The sequence below is a fragment of the Mirounga leonina genome, unplaced genomic scaffold (genome assembly GCF_011800145.1).
Source record: "Mirounga leonina isolate KUSES-001 unplaced genomic scaffold, KU_Mleo_1.0 Mir_165, whole genome shotgun sequence".
Lineage (NCBI taxonomy): Eukaryota > Metazoa > Chordata > Mammalia > Carnivora > Phocidae > Mirounga > Mirounga leonina.
In genome coordinates, this window is record NW_023270415.1 from 52,506,707 (window position 1) to 52,532,667 (window position 25,961).

Below are 25,961 nucleotides of genomic sequence, written 5' to 3' on the forward strand. Positions count from 1 at the left end.
TAAGTTGCCTTTATATACATACACAATTTCTCCAAATATCATACTTTATATATACTCCATTTCATATTAACTGTACTAGAGGTTGAAAAAATAAGTATTTGGTGATGATTTCTCACCCTAGCTGCAGAAAATTTCCTGGTGTAAAATCTATCTGATCCTAAATTAGTATTGTCATTATTTTCTTTTTTCACCAATGGTCTCAAGACATACGTGCTTTTCTTTTTTAAGTTGGGCTTTGACAGAAAAATCAAGCTCCATTTTAAATAAGAGGAAACCAAAAATATCATAAAATGTGCCACTGCTAGGCACTTATTTAATGGGTTGCCACCATACCTTCAGAGGCTTGCACAAGCCTGAAAACCTTGGCTCACCCCTGAAGTCACAGAGAGAGAACAGTCTTGGATTTGCAAACACTGCCCCCAGGAGCAAAAGGTAAACACACAAATGCCCCCCTAAGGAACTCTAAGTCAGCTGCAGTGCAAGCATGGAAAAGGCTCTGCAATTAGAAACTGAAAGCAATCACTTACTTTTTGCAGCCACTGAGTATAATTTTCCATCACATGCTCCAGATGTTGAAGTTTCTGGGAAGAGAAATCCGGTTCCACGTGTGGAGCATCTCTCTGCAGAGCATTTGTGTTGTACTGGTCTGTCGTACTCTCACGACAGTTCCCGTCGTGTTCTGGAAGAATGAAAGTGTAGGCACACTGCCCATGTTGAATCCGGTTATATCTTCTCCCACCGTTTTCTGGACCTCGGCGCTGGTTGCTGCACCCTATGTGAGTCAGAATGGCAGCGAGGAAAGCAAAGGAAAGGAAAACTGTCATTGTACTGCCAGCAATCTCTTTCCGTGCCTCTCGCAAAACTTGCTCCTTTCTTCTGACCTTTAAACTAGTTTTTATTTTAGGTAAAACTGCTTGTTTGTTTGACTTTTTCCCCCTCAAAGAAAGCTTTTGAAGAAGAATCACAGAAAACTAGCCATTTGTTAGCTTTGTTCTAAAATGTTATTTTTTTTATTTCACTGTAATGGTAGTTTCCTTAGTTAAAACTTGAGATATTTATTGCATAGTAGCTGAGATTTATTGTTTCCTCTCTGTGTAACCGTTCAGCGTGGAGCCTGCCTGAGTCAGCTGCGTGTACATATTCTAGACCCTTTCCCCTACCCTATCTGCAGCAGATCTGCTATTTTCTCCCAGACCTCAGTGAGTTTTATTAAGGTTGCACATCCAAGCCAAGCTGGAAGCAGGCAGCCTTTCACAAGATGACTTGACAGGAATGCATGAGTGTGCCCCTATGCTAAGGATTGCTGAAGGCTTGGAGCAGAGGATCGTCTTACAAATTGGCTAGATGCGCATGACCTCGATCATGTATGGCCCTCCCGCCCCTTCCGCAGACAATTGCCTCCAGCCTTTAGTAAATTCAGGGCAAATCAATAAATAGAGCAGTCCACCTTAATACACTTTTGCTGTGCATGCTGACCTACTAAAACCTAGCAAACTAGCAGTATGTTTTTAAAGTTACTATTTAATTGGGGAACTCTAAGAAGAAATTGGCATGGTGTCCAGTAAAATAATTTTTGATAGTGAATGATAAATCTGTATAAATATTAATTTTTAAAAAAATTATTCTTGACTCTGGGAAAAAGATATTAAAAACCATTTTTAGAGATGGTATTCTCTCACTCATCATATTCACTTAGACTTTAAGGAGTTGGAGAAAATTGTCAGGGAGGGTCAAATTAGCAAAAAAAAAAAGTCACAACTTGTCACTCAAAGGAATATAGACAGCATGTGCATATTAAGCAGAATAAGCTAAGTACTTTCTGAGATAAGGATTTTAAATGAAACTGGTCCCCTTATCAGAATATAGCTCTCTGTGCTCTATGTATATAAATTGAGCAACTTACAAAAACAGTGTGGTTACAATTTAAGACAGTGGCCAGAGAATTATTAATTCCTGTGGTACATCCTAATCATAGATTTCACAAGGACCTCTTTGGTGTTGCTATGGCTGTCTTTAACTCTGCTAAGGAAGTTCCCCATAAAGTCTCCTGTGGCTGCACAAGAAAATTATCTGAGAATAAACATACATCAGGTGTGTCAATGGGCCAGCAAAGAGCTGTACGGGAGAAATCACTGCTTCTATTAAATAAGAAACAAAAATTATCGGAAGGTAATTTCCCACATGTAGGGTGTAAACATTTGAACAAAAGGTTCAGTAAAACATAAAGAATAGGTGATAATTATAGAATTAAGGTTATGGCACTGAAATCTTTACTAAGTATGTGCAGAAAACATGAATTATGAGCAGAGGCTTTCATCAAGAACTGGGAGGGATTTTCAGAAATGGAGCTTCTCAACTGCAGTCATGATATAAAAACAGAAGTCACAGATGTTGACTCTTGTGTCCTTGGGGTACAGGTCAGTGGGTAAAGGGCAATAAGGTTAGAGATTGGTGTGTAGGGAAATGTTAGAGGAGAGGGCAAAACAAATTCCAGAAAAAAATGTGATTTCCTTGGGACAAAAAAATTGTTCCGAAATTTATCAGTCTTTTCCATACCAAATAGCAAATTTCTGATCTGACAGAAATGGAAGCAAATAATACCAAACATAGCAATAAAGTCCTTGAACTGTCTCTGCAGCTTCCTCCTGTTGGCTGACTTGTCACTCATGTGCAATAAAAATAATGGCATTTATTAAGGGCTTAATATTTTCCAGGTCTGTGCACATATTCCTTGCACATGATCTCATTTAATTATTCCAATGAACCCGAAACATGGATAATATGTTTAATCCCATTTTATTGATGGGAAAACTGAGTCACAGAAAGGCTTAGTGGTCACAATTCACATAGCTAGCTAGGAATGGTGCCAATGTGTAAACTCTGGCCAGCTGATTCCAAGCCTGTCCTTTTAACCTCCAAACCAGCCAAAAGGCTCCCAAAAGGGCTCCAGCTGCACGGATTCACAGTCCTAGAGCAGACTAAGTAATGATATTGAGAAGTAAAACAACTGATTAAAAGCCAGTTTATACCACCCAAGTGATTCAATCTGTCTTCTGTACCCAAAAAACAAACAGGAGTGACAGGTAACCCATGCAATAGAGTTTTTAAAGGCCTACAAGGATGAAGTAAACTGGCAAAGCACAGATTGTCTAAGAACATTTTCCAACATTGCTTGCTTTGAAAATTATTCCTGGAAAGAAGAGTCTAAAACCAACACCTTAAGTGATTCGTTAAAAACTAAATATAGCTGAAAATCAGCAGAAGACACAAAAGTAGTGAGGTTTCTATTAAAGTGTTTCTGTGTTTTATAACAGCCAAGATTTAAAAATCTGTTTCTCTGTGTGGGGTGTGTGTGTGTGTGTGTGTGTGTGTGTGTGTGAATCTACATGTGCTTTTTCATATACTTTTCCAATCTGAACAAATGAAATGAAGGAATTCACAATTTCCTGAGGGAAAAGTAGACAACTAAAAAAGGAAACCTGAAATACAAGTACTGAAAAAGGGGGAGGGGACAGAGAGACAGTAAAAGGAACTGATTTATTTCTTTTCCAGAAAAACAAAGAAACAAAAAAACATGACACTGAAAGTACTAATGTCAATCTGGAAAAAAAGTCTCAAGATGAATTTTAAGCAGCTGGAAAACACAGGGACATGTACAATGAACTCATATGTTTTAGGACTTCAGCTGAGGAGACACTGGGTGTATCTGAGGCTCCTCGTGACATGCTAAAGAGCATAAGCTTCCAAGGACCTGAACCTAACCAACAGCAATACGGTGGGTCATTGTTGCTGACTATTCAGAAATGGTGCAGGTTAGGAGACTTCAGAATTTAGGAAGGAGTGTGAAACACAGGCCATATTTAAAAAAAAAAAAAAAATTCCTCTGCCACACCTCCAAAAAGGTAAAAAAAATATATATATATTCTAAAGAACTAAGTAATTGTATTTAGTTGAATACTGAGGCAGCTTGATCTTGAAAGCTCTGTATCTTTGTTTTTTGGGTTTTTTTTTTTGCATTACTAGAGCTCTGGAATAGGGAGGTTTATGCTTTAAGTGTCTGATCTCTTATCTACAATAATCCTAGTAAACATTAGCCTCATCCAGAAATTTCCAGTGAGACAGGGAACACCATTTATATGGGAACCTGATGGCCCTAAATCTCTCCTAACAACTAGTCTTTGTTACTTCTTTTGTGAAGCTTTCTTAATTTCTCCAGGCCCAATAAGTGACTCTCTCTGATGTGTTTCAATAACCTTCTTTTCATATCTCCATAATGGTACTTCTCACACTGCTTTTCTAATTATTTCTTTTTTGGTCTATCTCCCCCTCTAGCTGTGAACTCATAAAGTAATCTGCTCTTTCATCACTGATTTCCCAGCACTTACTATGCACTTTGGTTGAAGGAATGAGAGAACAAATGAATGAGTGAATGAGCTAATTGAATTACTTAGTATCTGACCACTATATAACTGGCCACATCTGTTGCATTTTGGCGGGTGAGTCTGCCTAGAATCGGGGTGAAACAAAATTTATTCTAAAGAATGAGTTAGATATAAGAACATGGTACAATAATAATGCATAACATTTTCTAACCCAAAACAAATTAATTTCCTCATTTAACATTTACAGCACCCCCATAATTGTGTATCATTTCTATTTTGCAGATGAGAAAAATTGTGGCACATAGAGGTGAACTACCCAAGATCGATTATCTCTTATGTAGCAGAACAGGAATTTGATCCTCAATCCATCTAAATCTGGGGCCCACATTCTTATCCCACTGAGCTATAATGCCTCCAGCAATACCTCAGTATTAGGAAATAGGGAGAAAGCATTTCTTAAATTTAGGGGACAGGAACAACATGGCATCTATAACTAAGATGGGTTTTCTCCTCCTCTCAACCATGGCCTTCATGGATTCATGTTATGATCTTTTAAAACAGAGCTAATGTTAAGCAAAGATGCACCAGTATGGTTTTCCCATCTACTAACAAACATCCAATCTGATTGTTCGGGTTATACTTAGAATGAATTCTCTATGTTTAGTCCTGTACCATATCACCTGTTATATATATTGCTCTAAAATAACAATAAATAATATAAAATAGAGTTTATTCCTCAAAAACACCATCAAGTACTCCTCTAGTATTCATATAGACCCCCTATAATGACAAAGGGACAAGAAAGCATTCTCCTCCCTTGTATACTGAACACAAGGTCATTCAGCACATATTCTGTAGATATATTCTTGAAACACATTCTATATTCTAAGGGCACCATTTTTTTTTTTTAAAGATTTTATTTATTTGACAGAGAGAGACACAGTGAGAGTGGGAACACAAGCAGGGGGAGTGGGAGAGGGAGAAGCAGGCTTCCCACTGAGCAGGGAGCCCGATGCAGGGCTCGATCCCAGGACCCTGGAACCATGACCTGAGCCGAAGGCAGACGCTTAATGACTGAGCCACTCAGGTGCCCCTAAGGGCACCATTTTTGATGGCTCTGCTCTGGCAATTTCAGGGTTCAAGAATATCAGCAAGGCTATGGCAGTGGTAGCTATGTCTAAAAGGAAGCACTTGGCTATAATTCCTGCAGGCAGAGCCAAGACCCCTTCACTCAACTATGTAGGCATCAAAGGTATCCACAACAGATGGAAATACCACACAGTGCTAAAACAGAAAAACAAGAAGATGGAGGATATCACCTGGTGACTGACGGCACTTCGTGAGTACATGGGAAATATCCATTGGTAACTCTCAAATGAATTGGAAAGACTACAAAGAGGTAGACACTGCAGTGGGCGGGGTGAGGAAGACACTGCAGTGAGCAGAGAAATGTATGCAGGTGAAGAACATAAAAATTATTATGTAAATAGTCCCCTGCCTTCTGATGAGAGAAATTTCTGGTAATTGGTGGATGTCTTGCTATCTAAGTCAGTTTTTAATTGTAGCTATCTATAAGTTGGAAAGGGCTCAGACAGAATTAATTTGTTCCACATAAGAAAGTAGAAAAGGGACTAAAGGGAAAATCTGGAAATGGAAGATGAGCTAGAGAGATGTGTGGAGAAGAGTTAGAAGAGAAAAGAAACTTGTGGCTGTGTGGCTGAGAGAAACTCAGGAAGATATAGTGAGTACAGAGGTCTGCAGTGAAATGGTGTTTCCTGTGAGATAAGATCCCTCTTTTTCAGCAAAACACATGCTTTTGGGCAAGTGACTTCTTTAGCATGAATGAGAAGAATCATTGGTCCTTGCTCCATATATGGAGCTAATATCTGAGTTATACTATTAATGTGAACACTATATATATTTCATTTTGGTATCTCACACTAGATTAGAGCCTCCCCAGAGCTGGGACTGCATCTGTCTTATGGATCATTTTATCCCCTTTTTCTGGCACAGAGGAAGCAACTGATAAATATTTGTGATCCAGCTGACTGTCTGTCTGACTCATTCACTTTAATTCCCAATGATGAGATCTGAAGACATAGAAGCATCCCCCTCCCTTGCAGGTTCTCTTGCCTAGGTTCCAAGACCTCACTTTCTGGAGAGTATATGGGAGATCAGGATCCATATATTTCAAAGCAAATCCTAGAAATCTCAGTGGAATAGTACCCAACAGTCCCAGTCACCCAGGGACATAGTTGTAGAACCATTCAAGAAACATTATAGAAATACCCCCCAGTGTAAGGTTACTTGTTAATTCTACAACAGAGATAACTTCTACAAGTACCCAAGTCATAAAAGAAAACAAACAGCTGGAGATTGTAACAAGTAGAAATACAGATGCCAACATTCCCCTCATACCAGAATGGAGAAAGATTTCCAGTGGAGACCCAGTGAGATGAGATTTTATTATGGGAAAAAGCATATAAACCACTTTGCATTTATTAACTGTCTCCTTTCTTCTCTTTTTCCCTATAGAAGTCTTGATTCCTACATGAGAGAAAAATGCAAAGGTCTCTCTGTCTCAGCTTTACAACTTCAGAAAGAACATGTATTTTATATCTTCTCAGAAACTCAGAAAGAACATGATTGGAAAGGAATGGCTAGAATCATCATGTGATGAATCATGTACCCAATGGCACATGGATGGTGACTAATCCTTGTAGCCAAAGCTGATAAATGACCTCCACTGAGCAGTGACTAGAAAATACAGGACCTTCTGTGATTCTTTTTGTGATTAGAGAGTTGTGACAACCTCTGCTCATCAGACGTTGGATGAACTGTTCAGTAGTGGTTAAGGTGGGAGGCAAATTGCTTTCTCTTTGTTTTTGCTTATTTCTTGTTTATGTTATTAAACAAAATTGAATTACACTGGGTAAGATATTTAATTATTCTAAGATTAGTTTCCTTATCCCTAAAATGAGAATGATAATACAGTATCACTTTTATAAGTGGGGGTGCGAAGATTAAATATAATAATGGATATAAGGTACTGAACACAATATCTAGAGCATATCAAGTACTCTGAATGTTAGTTCTTATTTCTAAATTTAAGCTCTCTTCCTTGTGCTCAAAAATGATCCTACTTTTAAATCTATTTTTTGAGTTTTATGACTACATTGACCTAACTCCATTCCCTATCATTTTATCCTCTCAATTGTTTAAAATCACTTCTGAATCTCTTAAAAATCACATTTAAGTGACTAATATGGGACACTGACCACATTCACAATGATAGTTCACATAAACACCTCTGGTTTCCTTGAGGGCAGGGACGAATGTTTTCTTCCTCATGGCTGCATCCTCAGCACTTGGAACAGTGAGTGGCTGACACATACAAGGTGTTCAATAAATATTTGTTGAATGAATGAAAGAAGTTGGAAACAATTTAGTAAGAATATTCTATTCCACAGAGACATCTAGTAGGGCAGACCAACATATAAACCAGTCATACTTGGTAGTGTGATATGGATTTTATTCCCTAGGAACCATGGGAGAAATGTGGATGCCATTTATGGCTTCATCACTATGACTTGTTATCACGCTCATTTCCGGCCAATTCAACTAGATAACCTTATTTTCAAGAGCTTCTTTTATGACTAGACTTGTGGCATATATCACCCCATTCTGTTTCCTAGGATGAGGAGATAAAGTGGCAAGTGTTTGCCTCTGATAAAATGAAAAAGAATTGAAACACTCTACTATTAATCTTATAAGAAATATACAGCTTGGCACGACTTGTACATTAGCAAAGGAAATCTTATTTTATCTATTTTTTCTCCAATACTAATTTTGCTTCCACTTAGGCTCTAATGAGATTAGGAATTTGGCAATTAAATTAGAAAATAAATTCCAGTGGTATAAAAACTTGTGAAAATATAATGGCTTAACCAGGCTTTTAGTTCACAAGTTGACAGGCAAAGACCAGTCCTTTCAATGTTAACCTTAAATGAAGTACCCATTAAATCTGAAAAGCTTATATATTTTTTTCATTGAACTTGTACGTGGTTCTTTCTTCTTTATCCTCCTCTTATAGTTAGTACAAATCTTTAAAAGGAAGAATTGTGGCAAATAAAGAAAGGCTAGAAGACCAGCATAAATGACTGAAAAAAATCAGAAAAGATTGTGATAACCATTTCATTCTCTATAGTTAAATTTTCTTTTTATTGTGATATATGAAGATGGATCATGTTTAACTCCAGAGGCATAAAACAGCCTGTATATTTTACAAAATGTTTCCCAAATTTGTATCACATTCACCCTCAGTGTATGTATCAAAACTGCACACATGCCCCTTGTACTACTGTTTACCTACTAGTTTCCTTAACTCAAATTTTAAGCTTTCTTTGTATCTGAGATTTACCTTAAGTAAGAATATCTGGAAAACCAATCACATGTGCTTCTTCCTAATGTATATTATGATGAACACAGAATATTAAATAGAATATCTGTCCACAAACTACCCACCACATATTTCATGTCCTCAGTGGAATGTGTACCACACTTGGGGAAACATGACTTAGTGTTATCTACAGTAGGGTACTTTCTCTTTGCAAAATGAATGAAAAATAATACCTCCTGTCAACATATCTGTGGAAAAGACTAGCTGCTGCAGTCCCTCAAGATCAGTCTGCATCATGCCCAGAGTGTTTGGGGATTGCTCCCATTCTGCAGTCAAATCAGAAATACAAAAAAGCTTTTGAAACAGACGCTTCTGTACTTATGCTGCCAGAGAGCACATAAAGAACTTCCCTCCATCTCAACCTGGAAGTCACAGGGAAGGATGGGCAGCAGCCCAAATTGTAACACTGTCCTGATGGCCTGGAATTGAGACTAATGATTGACCAGGAATTTCCACAGCTCTTCTCTTGATTCTGGCAAGGGAAAAAATAGTGAGGTTATTTAGTGTCCGAAGAGTAAATCTTCACTCCTTTTTCGTCTTGTTTTTGGATGAGTGTTGGGGAAACAGTAAACAAATTTCTCCTCAAGAATTGCATTCCCCCTTGAAGAATTTACATTCCTTCCTGACATCCCTCAAAGAGCCATAAAAACACATCAGTTCAAAAGAGGGAAAGGAGAGTTAATATTTAAAGGAGCAGTTAAGAATCAATTACTCTCAGTTTAATAATAGCTAACATTTGAGTACCTATGATATGGCCAGGACTGTGCTAATCATTGTACCTGCATTATCTGTTCTGTTAGAATCACAATAACTCAATATGCAGGAACTTTTATTACCATAATTTTACAGAAGAAATAAAAAACTCAGAAACCTCAAGCAGGACTCAATCCCAGGGTTTTCTGATTCCAGAGGTGAAGCTTTTAACAATTACATATATACAAGCCCTCCATAAGTCCTTTGAAGAGGACTTGCTCATTTGGATTCCCAGAATTAATTATCTACCTGATTTTTCACATACCTTTCCCTATTTATTAAACCAGTAAGAAGCATAGAACCTGATAGCCAATTACACCAAAGGAAAGTTGTAATAGTTGAGAATGAGAGCTATCGATAGAAGTTAACAATTACAGTATATTTACTGTATGTCAATCACTTTACATACATTATCAAATTTAAATAAGCATATCATACCCATTTCACAGATGAAGAAACTGAAGCTTTAGAAAATAAGAAACTTGACCCAGGTTATATAGAAGTGGCATTTTAACCAGGCCATCTGATTTTAGGACCCAATCATCTTTTTTAATTTTTTTTTAAAGATTTTATTTATTTATTTGTCAGAGAGAGACAGCAGGAGAGGGAACACAAGCAGGGGGAGTGGGAGAGGGAGAAGCAAGCTTCCCGCTGAGCAGGGAGTCTGATGCGGCGCTTGATCCCAGGACCTGGGATCATGACCTGAGCTGAAGGCAGACGCTTAACGACTGAGCCACCCAGGGGCCCCAGGACCCAGTCATCTTAATACACTAAAAAAATTGTCTAAAATAAGTGGGAAGAAAACCCCAAAACATTTACAAGGTATTTATATGGAGGAGGTTAGCCAGTTATATTCTCATCTTCACTGAGTGAAAAAGACAAGACTAGTTCATTGTCCTCAAAGTTGTATCCCAGGCTGGCAGCATCAGCATCACCAGCAATCTTGCTCATAATGCAAAATCCCAGGTCCCACCCAGAACTACTGAATCAGAAACCAGAGTACGGGAGCCAGCTTCTTTTTAACAAGTCTCACAGATACTCTGATGCTCAACCTTTTGAGAACCACTTGTCTGATTCATTAATTCCTTGCCCTAGCAGAACCTTAGGATCACTTGAGGACTTGAGGACTTTACATAAATAAGATGCTTGGGCTTGTCTCTAGAGATTCTAATTCAGTTATCTGGGGTGCAACATAGACAAGGACTGTTTAAAAAAAAAAATGTTAACAGGTGGTACTAAAGTATAGCTATGGTTGAGAACCAATGGCTTAACTGAAAGAGCTAAGCAAGAAGAAATGCTGTGAAAAGAGCTAGATTAGTTCTAGACAGAGAAATAAATAGTAAACTTACTTAGATATGCCTAAAAACATTTCTGGAGAGTTATTTAATTCTAGGATTATAAAACAATGACCTTGGTGCTATCAAGTGCTGTATGTTTAATTTCTGGAGCATTTAAGAACACAGAGATGATCACAGATTAAATAAACCAGACTCAAGAGATTAAGTATCTCCATGGTTCATATTGTTTTGCTGTTGTTGAAGTAATTTATCTCTTAAATTTCTATTTTTAAAGCATTTAAGGAATAAAATATTTATGGCTTTATCACTCATGAGTACAATACTGACCCTCATCTAATAACTTACAATTGCTGTTATGATGACATTTTGTCTCTGTTCTCACAAAGCATTCTTATTTGTCCCTCCCAAAATAAGCAGCCAATACCTGTAGTCTTATCTCTAACTGCTCCAATATCTGATTTTTCACCTGAGATGAATGAATGTCTGGGAAATCAGCAATGAGAAGTAAATTGTCCTAAATAAATTACAAAGGGTTTAGAATTACTGGTTGTATCCTCTGATTATATAACCTGTATAGATTCTATGTCTCTCACAAGAAAATCATGAGCTTCAGGAATAACTATTTTCTTGTATCAAATTGGCATTACATGTCTATAGCAGCACTATTCACAATAGCCAAAAGGTGAAAACAACGCAAATGTCCATGAACGGATGAATGTATAAACAAACAGTGGTACATCCTTACAATATGTTATTCAGCCACAAAAAGGAATGAAGTACCGATACATGTTATAACATGGATGAACCTCCAAAACATCACGGTAAGTGAAAGATGGCAGATACAAAAGGTCACATATTGTGATTCCATTTATATGAAGTATCCAGAATAGGTAAATCCAGGGCAACTAATCAGATTAGTGGTCTTCCACTAATGCTGCATGTAGGGAGCAGTAGGGAGTGACTGCTTAATGAGATCTCATGAAATGTTTTGGACCTAGTAGTGGTGATGGTTGCACAACACTGTGAATGTACTAGTGAGTTGTATGCTTCAAAATGGTTAAATTTAATGCTATGTGATTTCACCTCAATAAAAAATAATTTTAACAATAATTGGCACCATATCTCCAAAAAGCATTTTTGGCATCTGTATTTTCATTAGATTACCATAAGATGCACTGATATAAAACACGTATTTTTTTTAAACTTTTATTTTGAAGTAATTATAGGTAAATAGGAACCTCCAAAGTTGGTACAGGAAGGACTCATGTACCTTTCACTGCTTCTCCATTGGTTACAACTTACCAGTAATTATAATTTTAGTATAATATTTTAATCAGGAATTGGGCATTAGTACAATGTGCATATATAGCTCTTTATCATTTTATCACATGTATAAAATCATACAACCACCATAATCAAGATACAGAAATATTCCACCACCACAAAGGTCTCCCTCATGCTATTCCTTTACAGTCATCCACTCTCTGCTTAACACCATCTCTAACCTGTGGCAGCCACTATATATATGTTTTCCATATTTCCAGATTTTTTTCATTTCAAGAATTTTATATAAATGGAATTGTATAGTATATTACCTCTTGAGGCTGGCTCTTTTTTCATTCATCATAATGTTCTTGAGATCCATCCAAGTTGTTTTGTATTCATTTCTTCTCTTTACTGAGTACCCTTCTGTGGTATGGATGTACCTCAGTTTGTTTAATCATAACCTATCAAGGGACAGTTTGGTTGTTTCTACTTTGGGGCTATAACAAATAAAGCTGCTAAGAAAAACTGTGTACAGGGTTTTGTGTAGACATAAAATCTCCACATCATTGCAATAAATGCCTAGGAGCATGAATGCTGGATTGTATGGTAAAAGTATATATATATTTTTTATTTTTCTTTAAGATTTTTTAATTTATTCATTCGAGACACAGAGATAGAGACAGAGAGAGAGAGAGAATGAGCAGGGGGAGAAGCACAGGGAGGGGGAGAAGCAGACTCCCCGCTGAGCAGGGAGCCCGATGCGGGGCTTGATCCCAGGACCCTGGGATCATGACCTGAGCTGAAGGCAGACGCTTAGCCATCTGAGCCACCCAGGCACCCCGGTAAAAGTATATTTTTTTAAGAAACTGCCAGCTGGCACCTGGGTGGCTCAGTTGGTTAAGTGTCTGACTCTTGATTTCAGCTCAGGTCATGATATCAGGGTCATGATCTTAGGGTCGTGAGATCGAGCCCTGCATTGGGCTCTGCACTGGGTGTGGAGCCTGCTTAAGATTCTCTCTCCCTCCCTCTCCCTCTGTCCCCCCCAACAAAAAAGAAACTGCCAAACTGTTTTCAAGAGTGTCTATACCATTTTACATTTCCACCAGCAATATATGAGAGATCCACTTTCTCCACATCCTTGCCAAATGATAATTTGGTATTATCACTATTTCTTATTTTGGCTGTTCTAAAGAATGTGGAGTAATATTTTACCATGATCTAAATTTGCACTTCCCTTGTGGCTAGTGATATTAAACACTTTTGCATGTACCATGGTATATATCTTTGTCACTGAAATTTCTCTTCATGTCTTTGCCCATTTTCTAATTGGATTATTTGTGGGGTTTTTTAAATACTGATTTTTAAGAGTTTTTTGTTTGTTGCTCTTATTGAGTTTTTAAAAAATATATTCTAGGTATAAGCCCTCTGTCAGTTACATGGTTTGCAAATATTTCTCCTAGTCTGTAGCTTGTCTTTTTTAAATTTCTTTCTTAATAAAGTCTTCATAGTACAAGATTTTCTAATTCTGATAAAGTCTAAATTATCATATTTTTCAATGAATCATAACTTTGGTGTCTTATTTAAGAAATCTTCACAAAGCTCTAGGGTACTAAAGATTTTCTCCTATGTTATTTTCATTTTATATTTTACATTTAAATGTCTTAATAATTTATTTTTTGTATAACATGAGGTATAAGTCGGTTTCTTTTTTTTGCTTATGGATATCCAATTGCTTCAGCACCACTTATTGAAAAGATTATTCTTCTTACATTGAATTGCTTTTGCACCTTTAGAAAAAATAAATCAATCAGCTGTATTTGTGTGGGTCTACTTCTAAGTTATTTATTCTTTCCAATTGATCTATGTGTCTCTCCTTTTACCAGTACCACTACACAGTCTTGGTTTCTGTAGTATATCATCATTCTTTTTTTTGAGAGAGAGAATGTGCACCAGCGAGCTGGGGGACAGGGATGGGGGAGGTGGTAGAGGGAGAGGAAGAATCTTAATAAGCAGGGTCCACGCCCAGCACAGAGCCCAACAAGGTGGGCAGCGGGGGGTCCTCTATCTCAGGACCCTGAGATCGTGACCTGAGCTGAAATCAAGAGTCGGATGCTTAAGTGACTGAGCCACCCAGGTGCCCCAGTATACCATCATTCTTAAACACAGGTGGAGTGATTCTTTCTACTTTATTCTTCTTTTAAAAAGTTGTTAATGCTATTCTAGTTCCTCTGCTTTTCCATATAAATTTTAGAAAAACTTTGTCTAGATCTACAAAAAATCTTGCTGATATATTTACAAGGAAACTGTATGCTAATTTGAGAACTGACATGTTTCCTATTCTTTACCATACTGAGTCTTTTGATCATGATGTGATATGCCTTTCCATTTAAGATCTTTGATTTCTTTCATCAGTATTCTGTAGTTTTCAGTACACAAAGCCTGCACATTTTATTAAATTTATACCTATTTCATTTTTGAGTGATTACAAATGCTATTGTTTTGATCTTGGTTTCTACCTTTTCATTGCTAGTGAATAGAAACATAATTGATTTTTGAATGCTTATTTATATCCTGCAAACTTCTTTAACTCACTTATTGGTTCTAGAAGTTTTTTTGTAGATTCCTTGGATTTTCTACATAGGCAATCATATCATTTGCAAATAGGGATAGTTTTATTTCTTCCTTCCCAATTTATATTTTATTTTCCTTTTTTGCCTTATTGTCCTGGCTAAAACTTCTACACAATTTCTTCCATAAATTAGAAGAGAAGGGACAGTTTTCAACTCAAATATGAAGCCATTATTACATTTATATCAAAACAAGACAAAGATAGTACAAAAATAAAAACTACAACAAATATCCCTTATGAATATACAAGCAAAACTTAACAAAATTTTAGAAAACAGAATCCAGTAACACATAAAAAGAATTACACACCATGAACAAGTGGGGTTTATTTCAAGGATACAAGACTGCTTTGATATATGAAAATAAGTCAATGTAATCTACTGTATTAATAGGCTAAAGAAGAAAAATCACCTGATCATATCAACTAATATACAAAAAGCATTTGACAGAATGTGACATCCATTCATGATAAAAACTCTCAGAAAAACTAGGAATAGAGGGGATCAATCTCAACTTCATCAAATACAAAAGTGATAAACTATACCTCAAATTAAATCAAATGAGGTGTGTTATATATTCACTGTTATGAATCAGGCACTAATATATGTGCCAAGAATCCACTATGTCACTACACATATGTTAATAACTGGTAAATTCCATTATTTAACATACAGTAAGTAAAGTTCACAAGAAAGTTTTTGAATTCTATAATGACTCTATGGGGATACTGATTCAAAATGTATTTCATCCCTTAATTTGGAAAATCTACCTTAGAAACAAGGTAGTATCCTTGTGTCTTTATCTCTACTCTTTCATCCATTCATTCAAAAAATATTTATTGAAGCTATACCACATGATTGAAACTTTTGCAGATGTTGGGGGTACAATAGGGAAACCAACTTTCCTGACACCATGCAGCTTGCATTCTGATAAGAGGAGATACTAAAAAATATACTAAATTATTAATATATGCCACACTCTATATTATATAATGATTAGTATTATGAAACAAATGAAATAGGAAAGAAAGAGAGGAAATACTGTGGTGGTGGTAGATATAAATAGGATGGCCAGGAAAGGCCTCACTGTAAAGGTGGTACATGAGCAAGTATTTAAGGAGATGAGTATGCTGGGGAGAATAATGTCCCTCTCCCAAATATGTCCACATCCTAATCCCTGAAACCCCTGAGTATGTTATCTTACATGGCAAAAAGGACTTTGCAGATATTAATAAGGTTATCAACCTTGAGATGGAGAGATTATCTGGGTGGGCCTAATCTAATCACATTGGTCCTTAAAATCAAAGCACCTTTCCCAGCTAGGGTCAGAAGGAGACATGACTATAGAAGAAAGGTCAGAAGGATGCAATCTCTTTTTTTTGCTCTGAAAATGGAGAAAGGGTATCACAAGCCAGTGAATGTGGGTAGCTTCTAGAAGCTAGAAAAGGCAAGGAAATGGATTCTCCTCTAGAGCCTCCAAAAAAGAATGCAGACCTTCCAACACCTTGATTTTAGCCCAGTAAGACCTGTGTCTGACTTTTGACCTACAAAATGATAAGATGGGGCACCTGGGTGGCTCAGTCAGTTAAGCGTCTGCCTTTAGCTCGGGTCACGATCTCAGGGTCCTGGGATCGAGCCCCATGTCTGGCTCCCTGCTCTGCAGGGAGTCTGCTTCTCCCTCTCTCTTTGCCCCTCCCCCCCACCCTGCCCCTGCTCATGCTCACTCTCTCAAATAAATAAATAAAATCTTTAAAAAAAAAACAAAATGATAAGATAATAAATTTGTGTTGTTTTAAACCACTAAGTTTGTGGTAATTTGTTACAGCAGCAATAGAAAACTAATACAGGGAAGGAGTGTCTTGCTTGGTCAAGGAGCAGTGGGGAGGCCAGGGAGTCTGAAAAAGCAGTAATAGAAGATGAGGTCAGAGTGGAGGAGGGTGGAGGTAAAAGATCATGGAGGACCTTGGTGGCCAATGTAATGTTTGTTTTTATTCCAAGGTGGGAAGCCACTGTAAATTTTTTAACAGAGGAATGTGATTCATCTTGTATTATAAAGGGATGACAGCTCTATGAAGGGCAAGGACAAAAGCCTAGAGCCCAGTGAGGAGGGTCTTTCAGTAACCTAAATGATCATGGCTTCAATAAGAGCAGTGGCTATGAAGATGAGAAGTAGTAAGGTAAATACTCTGAAGGTGGAACGGAAAGGATTTCCTGGGGGCTTGTATGCTGAGTGTGAGAGATGTCTCAAGGCTTTGGCTCAAGCAAATGGAGATTATGAGTATTGTTAATGAGAAGATTATGAGATAGAGAAGATTATGAACAGATTTGGGAGAGAGAACAGGATCTTACTTTCAGAGATGTTAAACTTGAGATACTTACGGAAGAAACCCAGCTAGTAAGTGGTTAGATACATGATAGAGTTAGAGGAATGGTCCAAAATGGAGACATAAATCTAGATATCATCAGGGAGCCTGCAGATGGTACTGGAAATCATAAGAGTAGAGGTAATCACAAGGGAGCAAGGGTAGATGGGGAAGAAAAAATTCTAACAATTTGACTCTGAAGGTCCCTAGTGTTAAGAGATTAGGATATGGGAAGGAATCAGCAAAGGAGCCTGAAGAGAGGTAGCCAGTGAGGTAGAAAAAAACATTAAGGTGTGTGTTCTGGAAACCAAGTGAAGTATGTGTTTCAGGGAGGAGGGTGATCCATTATGACAAATGTAGCTTTTAGATCAAGTAAAATGAGAACTGAGAATTGAGCAATTGTTTAAGCAACATGAAGGCAGTAGATGCCCTTGAAAAGAGCAGTTTCAGAAGAATAGTGGGGATGCAGGATGCTGATCCTGATCAGAACTGGTTTAAGAAAGACTGAAAGGCAAAGAATTGGCACTGGTAGATGATGATGACCTTCGCAAGGAGATCTGCTATAAATAGTAACATCAGTCTCAGAGAAAGGGGCACCCATAAAAGCATTTGAAAGGTTTAGCACTGCATTTTTGGCTAATGTTACAGGAAAATGAAAACACAAGATTTAAATCTCTAGTCCTGGTGTGAAACATGCTAACCTGTACACACTGACCGTATATAGATACCGTCTTTGGTCTTATTTTTATAAGACCTTGTTATACCAGTAGAGTTACTGAAATAATATCTTTGAACTTACCAATACTATCCTATTCTCTTGCACAAATAAGCAATCTTTAAGAAGCATTGCTGCCAGAAAATAAGTCTAATTATAGACATATGAATGCAGTATAACCTTTTTGCTTGGCTTGATAAGATTTTTTTAAGTGAACTATTTTTTTATGGCAAAAACGTTGTAACTTCTTATTAAAGGGGGCAATGACTAGCAGCAGGTGGAGATATCTTTGTTTCATTTTTTTCCCCTTAAGTATTGTAGGATTTTCCCTTTGACCACTTGTAGGAGAAGATCTCCTGAGTGGTATGAAAGGACTTGGCAATACCTTTAGAAATGAAAGAAAAAATCCTGTTGTTGGGAGATATTCTATCAATAATATCTGGAGAATCATTTTTCTTCTGGGCCTATATATGGCTTTCCTAAAAATCACATCTCCTTCCCAATTCTTTCCATCAAACATGGCATAAATAGCTACTGATGAGTAAGTCAAAGGTTATTTTACCTGGAGAAGCATGATAGAAGGGAAACATAACTGGACTTGGCACTTTAGGAAATATGGTCTCAAAAAAATATTCCCAAACACTTAGACAAATTTAGTATATGAGCAAGGGGGCATCTCTAATCAGTAAGCAAAGGATTTTTAGAAATAAGTGGTGTTAGGACAACTAGGTATTCATCTGGAAAAAGATAAAGCTGGCTTCATACTTCACACTGTACACCAAGATAAACTCCCTATCAATTTAAGTTTTATATTAAAAAATAAATTATTAGAAGAAAACATACCAGTAGGTTTCAAAAGGCTTTCTTAACTTAAAATCTAGACTCCACTTAAAAAATTTTCTCCACTGTTTGTTAAAAACACTTCCCCATGCCTCTGTCTTCCACTCAGCCAAAAAGATCTCTTTTCTTTTTGTTCTGTAACCATGGCTGAAGTGTTACCTGTCTGTCCCGTATGGGTTCCTGGACGCCATGTCCTGTAACCTTGTGTCGTGACCTCAGCATGACAGCTGCTCCGAGAACTTGGGCCGAGGCAGAGGTGCACACCTACTGTACGCCTGCAGCCCCTGGCTGCCGGCCTCCTGACGGGCGGCTGCTCTGCCGCGTCCACTGGGTAAAAGGTCCTGAGGGAGGCTTGCTCTGTACAGATGGACTGCATGATGTTACCGACATCTCTGCGGCCACACAGCGATATTACTGCCCTGAACCTCCAAACCTCATTTTGCTGGGTCCGTTGTCCACAAATAGCCACGGTGCAGTGAGGAAAACTAAATCCATGAGACCGCAGGTAAGTTACAAAGGCAAAATACAGGTTCGGGACCCTTGTACAATTAGTCTAAGATTCAGACAGTTTAATAACTATCAAAAATCAAAATGTTCTAAAATAACATTTAGAATATTATTTATTAGAATCATTTTGGAGGCTCAAAAAACACATGATGAATTTTAAATAAAGGGAATTTTAAATCATAAAATTCTGGCACTGAATGATCTAAATAAACCCTTTTATTTTACAGTTAAGAAAACTATACCTCAAGAAATCACCCCACATTACAATGGCTTTCAACTAGAAGCTGGTTAATATACTCCTATAATATTTTCATCATACTTTTATAAGACAGGCTCCAAATTAGGATTTCAGTATCCAAGCACCAAAAGCAAATTTTATATTTCACTTTTAATCTTGACCTGTGAAATCTACTTAGTAGAAACTTTTCTCCTTTCCCTTTCTTTACTTCTTAACTGATTTTCATAAAATGTACCTTCCAATCCCATGGCAGGGTTATTTGACACCTGTAAGGGAGATGGGAGATCTTCAGGATAAATTCTTACATGGCAAACCAAATAAAACATGACTATAAATAATCACAGACGTAAAAGCCAGCCTCTTTGCCCAGGGCCTAAGAGGGATCAGAGCCATAAAAAGAAATTCAGCAGAAAACCAGTATGGTGCTAGGTAAGGGTAAAAAGCAACATGACCTGTTATTCTGTTTGCATCCCTCTGTGTCTAGGGGTGTGTGTGTGTGTGTGTGCGTGTGTGTGTGTCTATGGTAAGGCCATCATATAAGAAATATGTAATTTCTCACATAATGATTTGATGCCTGTTAAAGGACATAAAAGAATTCGTGGACTCTGCCTGTTGTCCCAAACACCTGGGTTCAAATCCTTGTTCTGACACAGCTACTGTGTGCTTTGGGGAAGGCTCTTAATTGCTTCAAACTTGGGCTTTTTCATCTGTGACAGGGAAGTAACCCTGTCTCCCTCCCAGGGATCATGGTGAGGTTGAAATGAGATACCACAAGCAGAACGCCTGGTATTCACAGAGATCCAATTAGTTCAGTTTTCATTTGTTTTTATAAAGTAAGACTGCATAATAAATAGAAGGAAAAATGCAAACAGTACAGAGTAAATCAGATTGTTGGTTTTGTTTCTTTGCAAACTAGTGATGTTTAAACACCCCTTCCAAGAATACTGTAAATTCCCCCAAACTCCAAGTAGAGTTCTTCCTAATGCCATTTGAAAGTGCACTGGATTTGAGAAACTATCTAGAGATGCCATGTCTGATACAAGAGCTTGGCAAAACATTTTTTTTTGTCCTGGTTCACTTTTTTTTTTTTTTAAGATTTTATTTATTTATTTGACAGAGAGAGATACAGTGAGAGAGGGAACACAAGCAGAGGGAGTGGGAGAGGGGAGAAGCAGGCTTCCTGTGGAGCAGGGAGCCCGATGAGGGGCTCGATCCCAGGCCTGGTTCACTTCTGATGCTCTGAGATTTATTTTTCCCCTGCCTCTCTTCCTTTTCTCTAACTCTGTTTTTCTTCTTCTTCGAACTGCCCCTGATAACTCCCTGGGCAAAAACCCAGATTTTCTTTTTAATAGCATGTGCCCTCCTATGACAGGTTTAGTGAGAACTGAAGGGGGTGAGCATAAATGGAAGAGAGAACAAAACCCACACCCACTCCTACTCCTCCCAGCCCCAAGAACGCCCTTAGTAACCTCTGTTGTGACCCTTCTTTCCTTTCTGGCTCAGCTTGTTCATCTATTCAGGGCAAGGGTGTAAGGTCACTGGGAGGAGCTATACTAATTGTACTAGGAAATCTCCTGGTAATGTGAAAACATCAGAGAAAACCAAGAAAGAAAAATAGAAGCACGAAAGGGAAGCTGCTGCCAAAAACTGTTATTGAATCCCTTCGGATTTATTTAGAGCATACTGCTCTGCATATAAATATGAAACCAAACAAATCTCTAAGCCAGCCTGTTTAGACCAATTTGACATTTCAATGGAAAATAAAGCTGTGCCTCTGTGATGCCAAAATATCCAGATGAAAAGTGAAGAATTTTGTCAATAAACAAATATATTTTAAGCTTATTACCTGAGTCTAGCCCTGCACTTGGGCAGTGATGAGAGGATAAGAGAAGTAGAAAACAGGGCCCTTTGATTCAAAGAGCTTACGATATGGCAGCAAATATTAATACGTGGGAACACACTGTCTATAATATCAGCCAACCACTACACATATGCTGATCACTGTCCTATTATTTTATTTACCTATTATTATTATTTCTCTCCTATAATTTTTCTTTATAGCCTTCAACAACTAAATCTCTATCTGTTCTATCAAACTTGCCATCCATCTGTCTGTCCATCTGTCCAACCATCCATTTCTTTATATCTCTATCTCTTTTTATCTATCTGAAGAGAAAAATATTATTTATTTTCTAATTTCTCCCCTCTAGAATGTAAGCTCCATGAGAAAGGGGCTTTGGTTTTGTTCGCTGCTATACCATGGTCCAAGAACTGAGTCTCACACATAATTGATATTCAGTAAATTTTTTTGAATGAACTAATGACATAGAGCAATGAGATATTAACAAGAGAAATCAGGAAAATCTTCATAGAGAAAAGACATCTTCAGCTGAACCATGAAGGACAGACAACATTTGGATAGATAAGAGGAAAAGAGCATTCCAGATATGGGCACAGCATACCCTAAGATGCCAGGACTGGAAGAGCACAGCATAGGAAATATGGGGGAAATATTCCTATCCTCTCTAAAAGAATGTATATCAATGTCTGGCTGCCCAGACTTGGTAGATAAAATATTAGAATTATTATTTTTTTAAACTCACAGGTGTTGAGATCATTCAAACACAGTCTCTAAGTATTTGTCCTATCTTTCTAGGAGCTTGCAACCAATTACCTTCTTCATTCAGGAATGGCTCTTCATTGTTTATCAGAATAATTGAAACTTAAACTTTAGGGACCTCAGAAGAAGAGTACCTACTGTTGATGCCAAGCTTGTCTTCTGATTTCCAGTTTGGTCTCTGATCTCTTTTGTCCTTCCTGCTTCCTAGTACTTGCGCTGGTACTCAATATATACTTCGTCCCCCCTCTTCACTAACACCAATCTAATGTTTAGCTGTATGTGACAACATGATTGAACCTTGAGGACATTATGCTAAGTAAAATAAACCAGTCACGGAAGGATAAATATTGCATGATTCTGGTTATATGAGGTAAGGAAAATAGTCTAATTCATAGAGTAAGAGACTAGAATGGTGATTGCCAGGGGTTGGAGGGAGGGTTAATCAACAGGCATAAAGTCTCAATCACACAAGATGATAAAGTTCTAGAGATATGCTGTACAACACTGTCCCTATAACAGTACTGTACACATACAAACTTGTTAAGAAGGTAGATCTCATGTTAGGTGTTACTACCACAATAAAATAACATTAAAAATAAAAATAAAATTTAAATTATTAAATAAATAAACCCTGAGGATAGAAACCCTTTGTTTTGCTTGTTCTACTGGCCACTTGGCTCTCATACACATGAGGCCACACATTCATTCTTTGGTGATGACCTGAGATCCCAGGCACAGATTGTGGCCCAGCAGAAGCTATATATATATATATATAAGAGAGAGTTAATTCTGAAAGTAACTGATCATTGCTGAAAAAACCCAAGAGTTCTGAGAATCATAGTCATTTCTTATTTAAGCAAGAGATCTTAGAAATAAAATACTCATTTATTTTCATCTTGAAAAATGTTGGCTGCTATTAGTTATACATGTGTAATGTGTCTAGCTATGTACAGCCATCTCTATCATAGGCAGTAAGGGCTAGATTTAGTTTGTGTTATGTTAAAAATACATAATAGAAATGGGTGACCTGGTTAACAGTGGACTGTTGATAGAAATAAAGTAGTTCAGTTAATCCTGACCTTGGACCATTTGCACATTACAAAACAAACACACTTTCCCAGCTATTTTGCAACTTAAATAGTTTGGTATTAATTCTGTTGAGGCTGTCATTTTTATATAAATAAATTTTATTTAGCAGTATAAAGTATCATTCTGGTGAAAATTTGGTAGTATCTATAGCTCTTCATTTATCTTTTATGAGCTTCTCTTTTTCCAGCTGTCTCTTAATCCAAAGGTTCATCTTGGGTCTTGAATTATTCTCATGCTATACAGTTTTCCTAGCAGCTCTCAATCAATTTGCCTATAGACAATTTGCCAATGAATAATTATCCAAAAGGCAGTTTCCTAAGTGGCTAAGCCTGTGAAAGCAACTCCCTGAAAGAGATGGCTTTTTGCAAATTGCTTTTTGGTAAAATTATCCATGTTCCTCTCTGGATGAGTGATCTTATCCATTCACAGGGATTGAAGTACCATTGTACTCATGTCTCCTGCATCCATATCACTTGTATGACATTCAACTTGTATGTTCCCTAGACACATTAAATTTTATATGCCTAAAATTCCCCTTCTCAGTTCTATTAATTCCAAATTGTTCCTTCAGTTATTTCAGATCTCAATGAAAAGCACCACTTGTCACCCACTTTCCCAAATCAGGAACCTGAGTCATTATAGATGTATTTATTCTCTCATTACCCTCTATGTGCAATCACTTGCCTAGTCCTGATTTCAATCTCCTAATTAATAGAGGAATAAAATCATCATATCTGTGTTTCCCATAGACTCCTAAGTGCTTCTCAATCAATCGTCCTCTCCTCATCATTGTTGCATACTAATGAAGGTTGGGTCTGCCCATTCCATTTCTCTCTAAGTCACTCCAGGACTATTATAATGAGATCATCATCTGCCTCCATCTAATTTTTCCCTTTCACATTCTTCCCCTACTTTGCTACTAGAATAAGCTACATTCCCATATTTAAAATTATTTACAAACTCCCTGTTGTCTATAGCAGTGGTTCCCAAAAGTTTCCATGAAACACCAAACCTTGCAAGATGGTCAGTATTCAAATAAGTTTAGAAAATGCTGCAAATGCTGTAAGATAAAACACAAATACTGCAAGATCATCTATGTCCAAATAAGTTTAGAAAATACTGCATACTATATCCTCCTCCTGCAAAAGCACAAAGGCCACTGACACAATAAAGGTCCTAAAAACACTTGAAGAAAACCAATACATAACACTGTCTAAGCCAGCTTATCCCAGATGCATTTGATTTACAGTCTCTTTTTTTTCCCCGAGTAACAGCTATTAATAAGCATTGGGACACATTTTGAAAATGCTGGCATACTGTGATTTGACCATGCTAAGGAACTGAAGTAAATGGCTTGACCCAGTCCACTTATTCCCTGCTCTGTTCACCTCACATTCTGGGAATGTGGTATGACTTGCAGTTCCTCATGAGCAGCATGTTCCTTCCCATGTGTCTTTGGCATGTTGCTCCCTTCACCTGAAATGCCCTATTCTAAACCCACCACCACTTCCACCTTCTAACTCCTACTCATCTTTCAAAACACGTCTCAAATTTCATCTCCTCTAGGAAACTTTCTTACCTTTCTGATCTACCTTTGGTTTCCCTCATAATGTCCTCCTACTCATCACAGCACTTAACATCTTTTAACTAAAACAAGCTTTATTTCCCCCATGTCTACATCTCCTCAGGAACCAAATCATTAGTACAGAGTAAGTGTTCAAGAAATAGCTGTTGAACTGAAATAAACCGGCCCATGATGAAGATAATAAATGATAATATAGTAAAGTTTTTAGGAACTTTATATGGTACAAAGTTCCTATACTATATATGGCATATAAAGTTACTATACTGTATATGGTATAACATACCATAATCCCTCAGTATTTCAAAAGTATATTTGAAAAATTGTTTTCTTCTAAAAAAGGCAGTTTGTAGTATGCATCTTATTTCTTTAATTAATGTCATTCCATTTATTTATTTATTTATTTATTTATTTATTTATTTATTTATTTATTTTAAATTTTCCTTAGTTAACATACAGTGCAGTATTGGTTTCTGGAGTAGAATGCAGTGATTCATCACCTACATACCATATCATTCCATTTACTAATGTTAGTGATTTGTAATGAAATTTTCCTTCTCACTTGCATCTGCATGTTTTGATCATTCATATCAGATATTCAAACATTTTTTTCTTTACTAAAAACAAGGAAAAAAAAAGAAACTGCTGAAAATGCTCACTATGGTAACATTCAACTGTGGAATTGCACCACCACTTTGGATCTTGAAACATAAACACTACCTAAAGCCAATGTAAGGACACCGAATCCAGGCCTTTGTTCGACCTTATTCCACAACAGCTGTTCATTTTATTTATCTCAAATCTACCAATCCTGTTTAAGCTGTGAAGCAAGCCTAGGCCAAGCCTCCTGTGTTTAGGTGTACATAAAAGATGACAGCTTTTCTCCTGAGTAAAATTACCTCATGCCATGTTTCCCCCAAAATCTCAACTCACTTATATTCAAGATATAGGTTTCCAAGAGTGAGCAGATATCGTTGACCAAGTTTGATGTCCTTATCAACTTATGTGTGAATACAGGTTGTGCCCATAGGTGTAATGTATAACAAATGTTTGAGATGTATAGTCACCAATCCTAACTGATTTACCTCCCATTAAAGAAGATTATCTCCTTCACTTACTCACTTATTCATTCATTTGATAAATGTATGCTGAGCACCTATTATGTGACAGGTACTACATTGTCAAAAGGCCATAGTGGGATATTAATACTAAACATAAGCAT

At 37.2% G+C, this 25,961-nt stretch overlaps 1 protein-coding gene and 1 long non-coding RNA gene across 6 annotated transcripts in view; one reads left to right on the forward strand and one right to left on the reverse strand.

The window, feature by feature from the left end:
- The window catches only part of ANGPT1 (angiopoietin 1), a 244,927-nt gene extending 243,711 nt beyond the window's left edge, over nucleotides 1–1,216 (reverse strand). Inside the window, exon 1 of one of the 3 annotated variants that reach the window (XM_035011751.1) lies at nucleotides 528–1,216. In XM_035011751.1, the coding sequence (XP_034867642.1) occupies nucleotides 528–824 (297 nt within the window). In that variant the 5' untranslated portion in view covers nucleotides 825–1,216. The remainder of the gene's footprint in view (nucleotides 1–527) is intronic. The other 2 variants (XM_035011750.1, XM_035011752.1) reach the window with 2 other exon arrangements.
- Nucleotides 689–7,310, forward strand: LOC118015119. Of its 3 annotated transcripts, XR_004680536.1 has the most exons (5): nucleotides 689–776; nucleotides 3,553–3,775; nucleotides 4,333–4,496; nucleotides 4,665–5,721; nucleotides 6,918–7,310. It is a non-coding gene; the product is annotated as an uncharacterized LOC118015119 (long non-coding RNA). The 3 variants fall into 3 exon arrangements; XR_004680534.1 differs by lacking the exon at nucleotides 4,333–4,496; XR_004680535.1 differs by lacking the exons at nucleotides 3,553–3,775; nucleotides 4,333–4,496.
- Nucleotides 7,311–25,961: the final 18,651 nt, after the last annotated feature.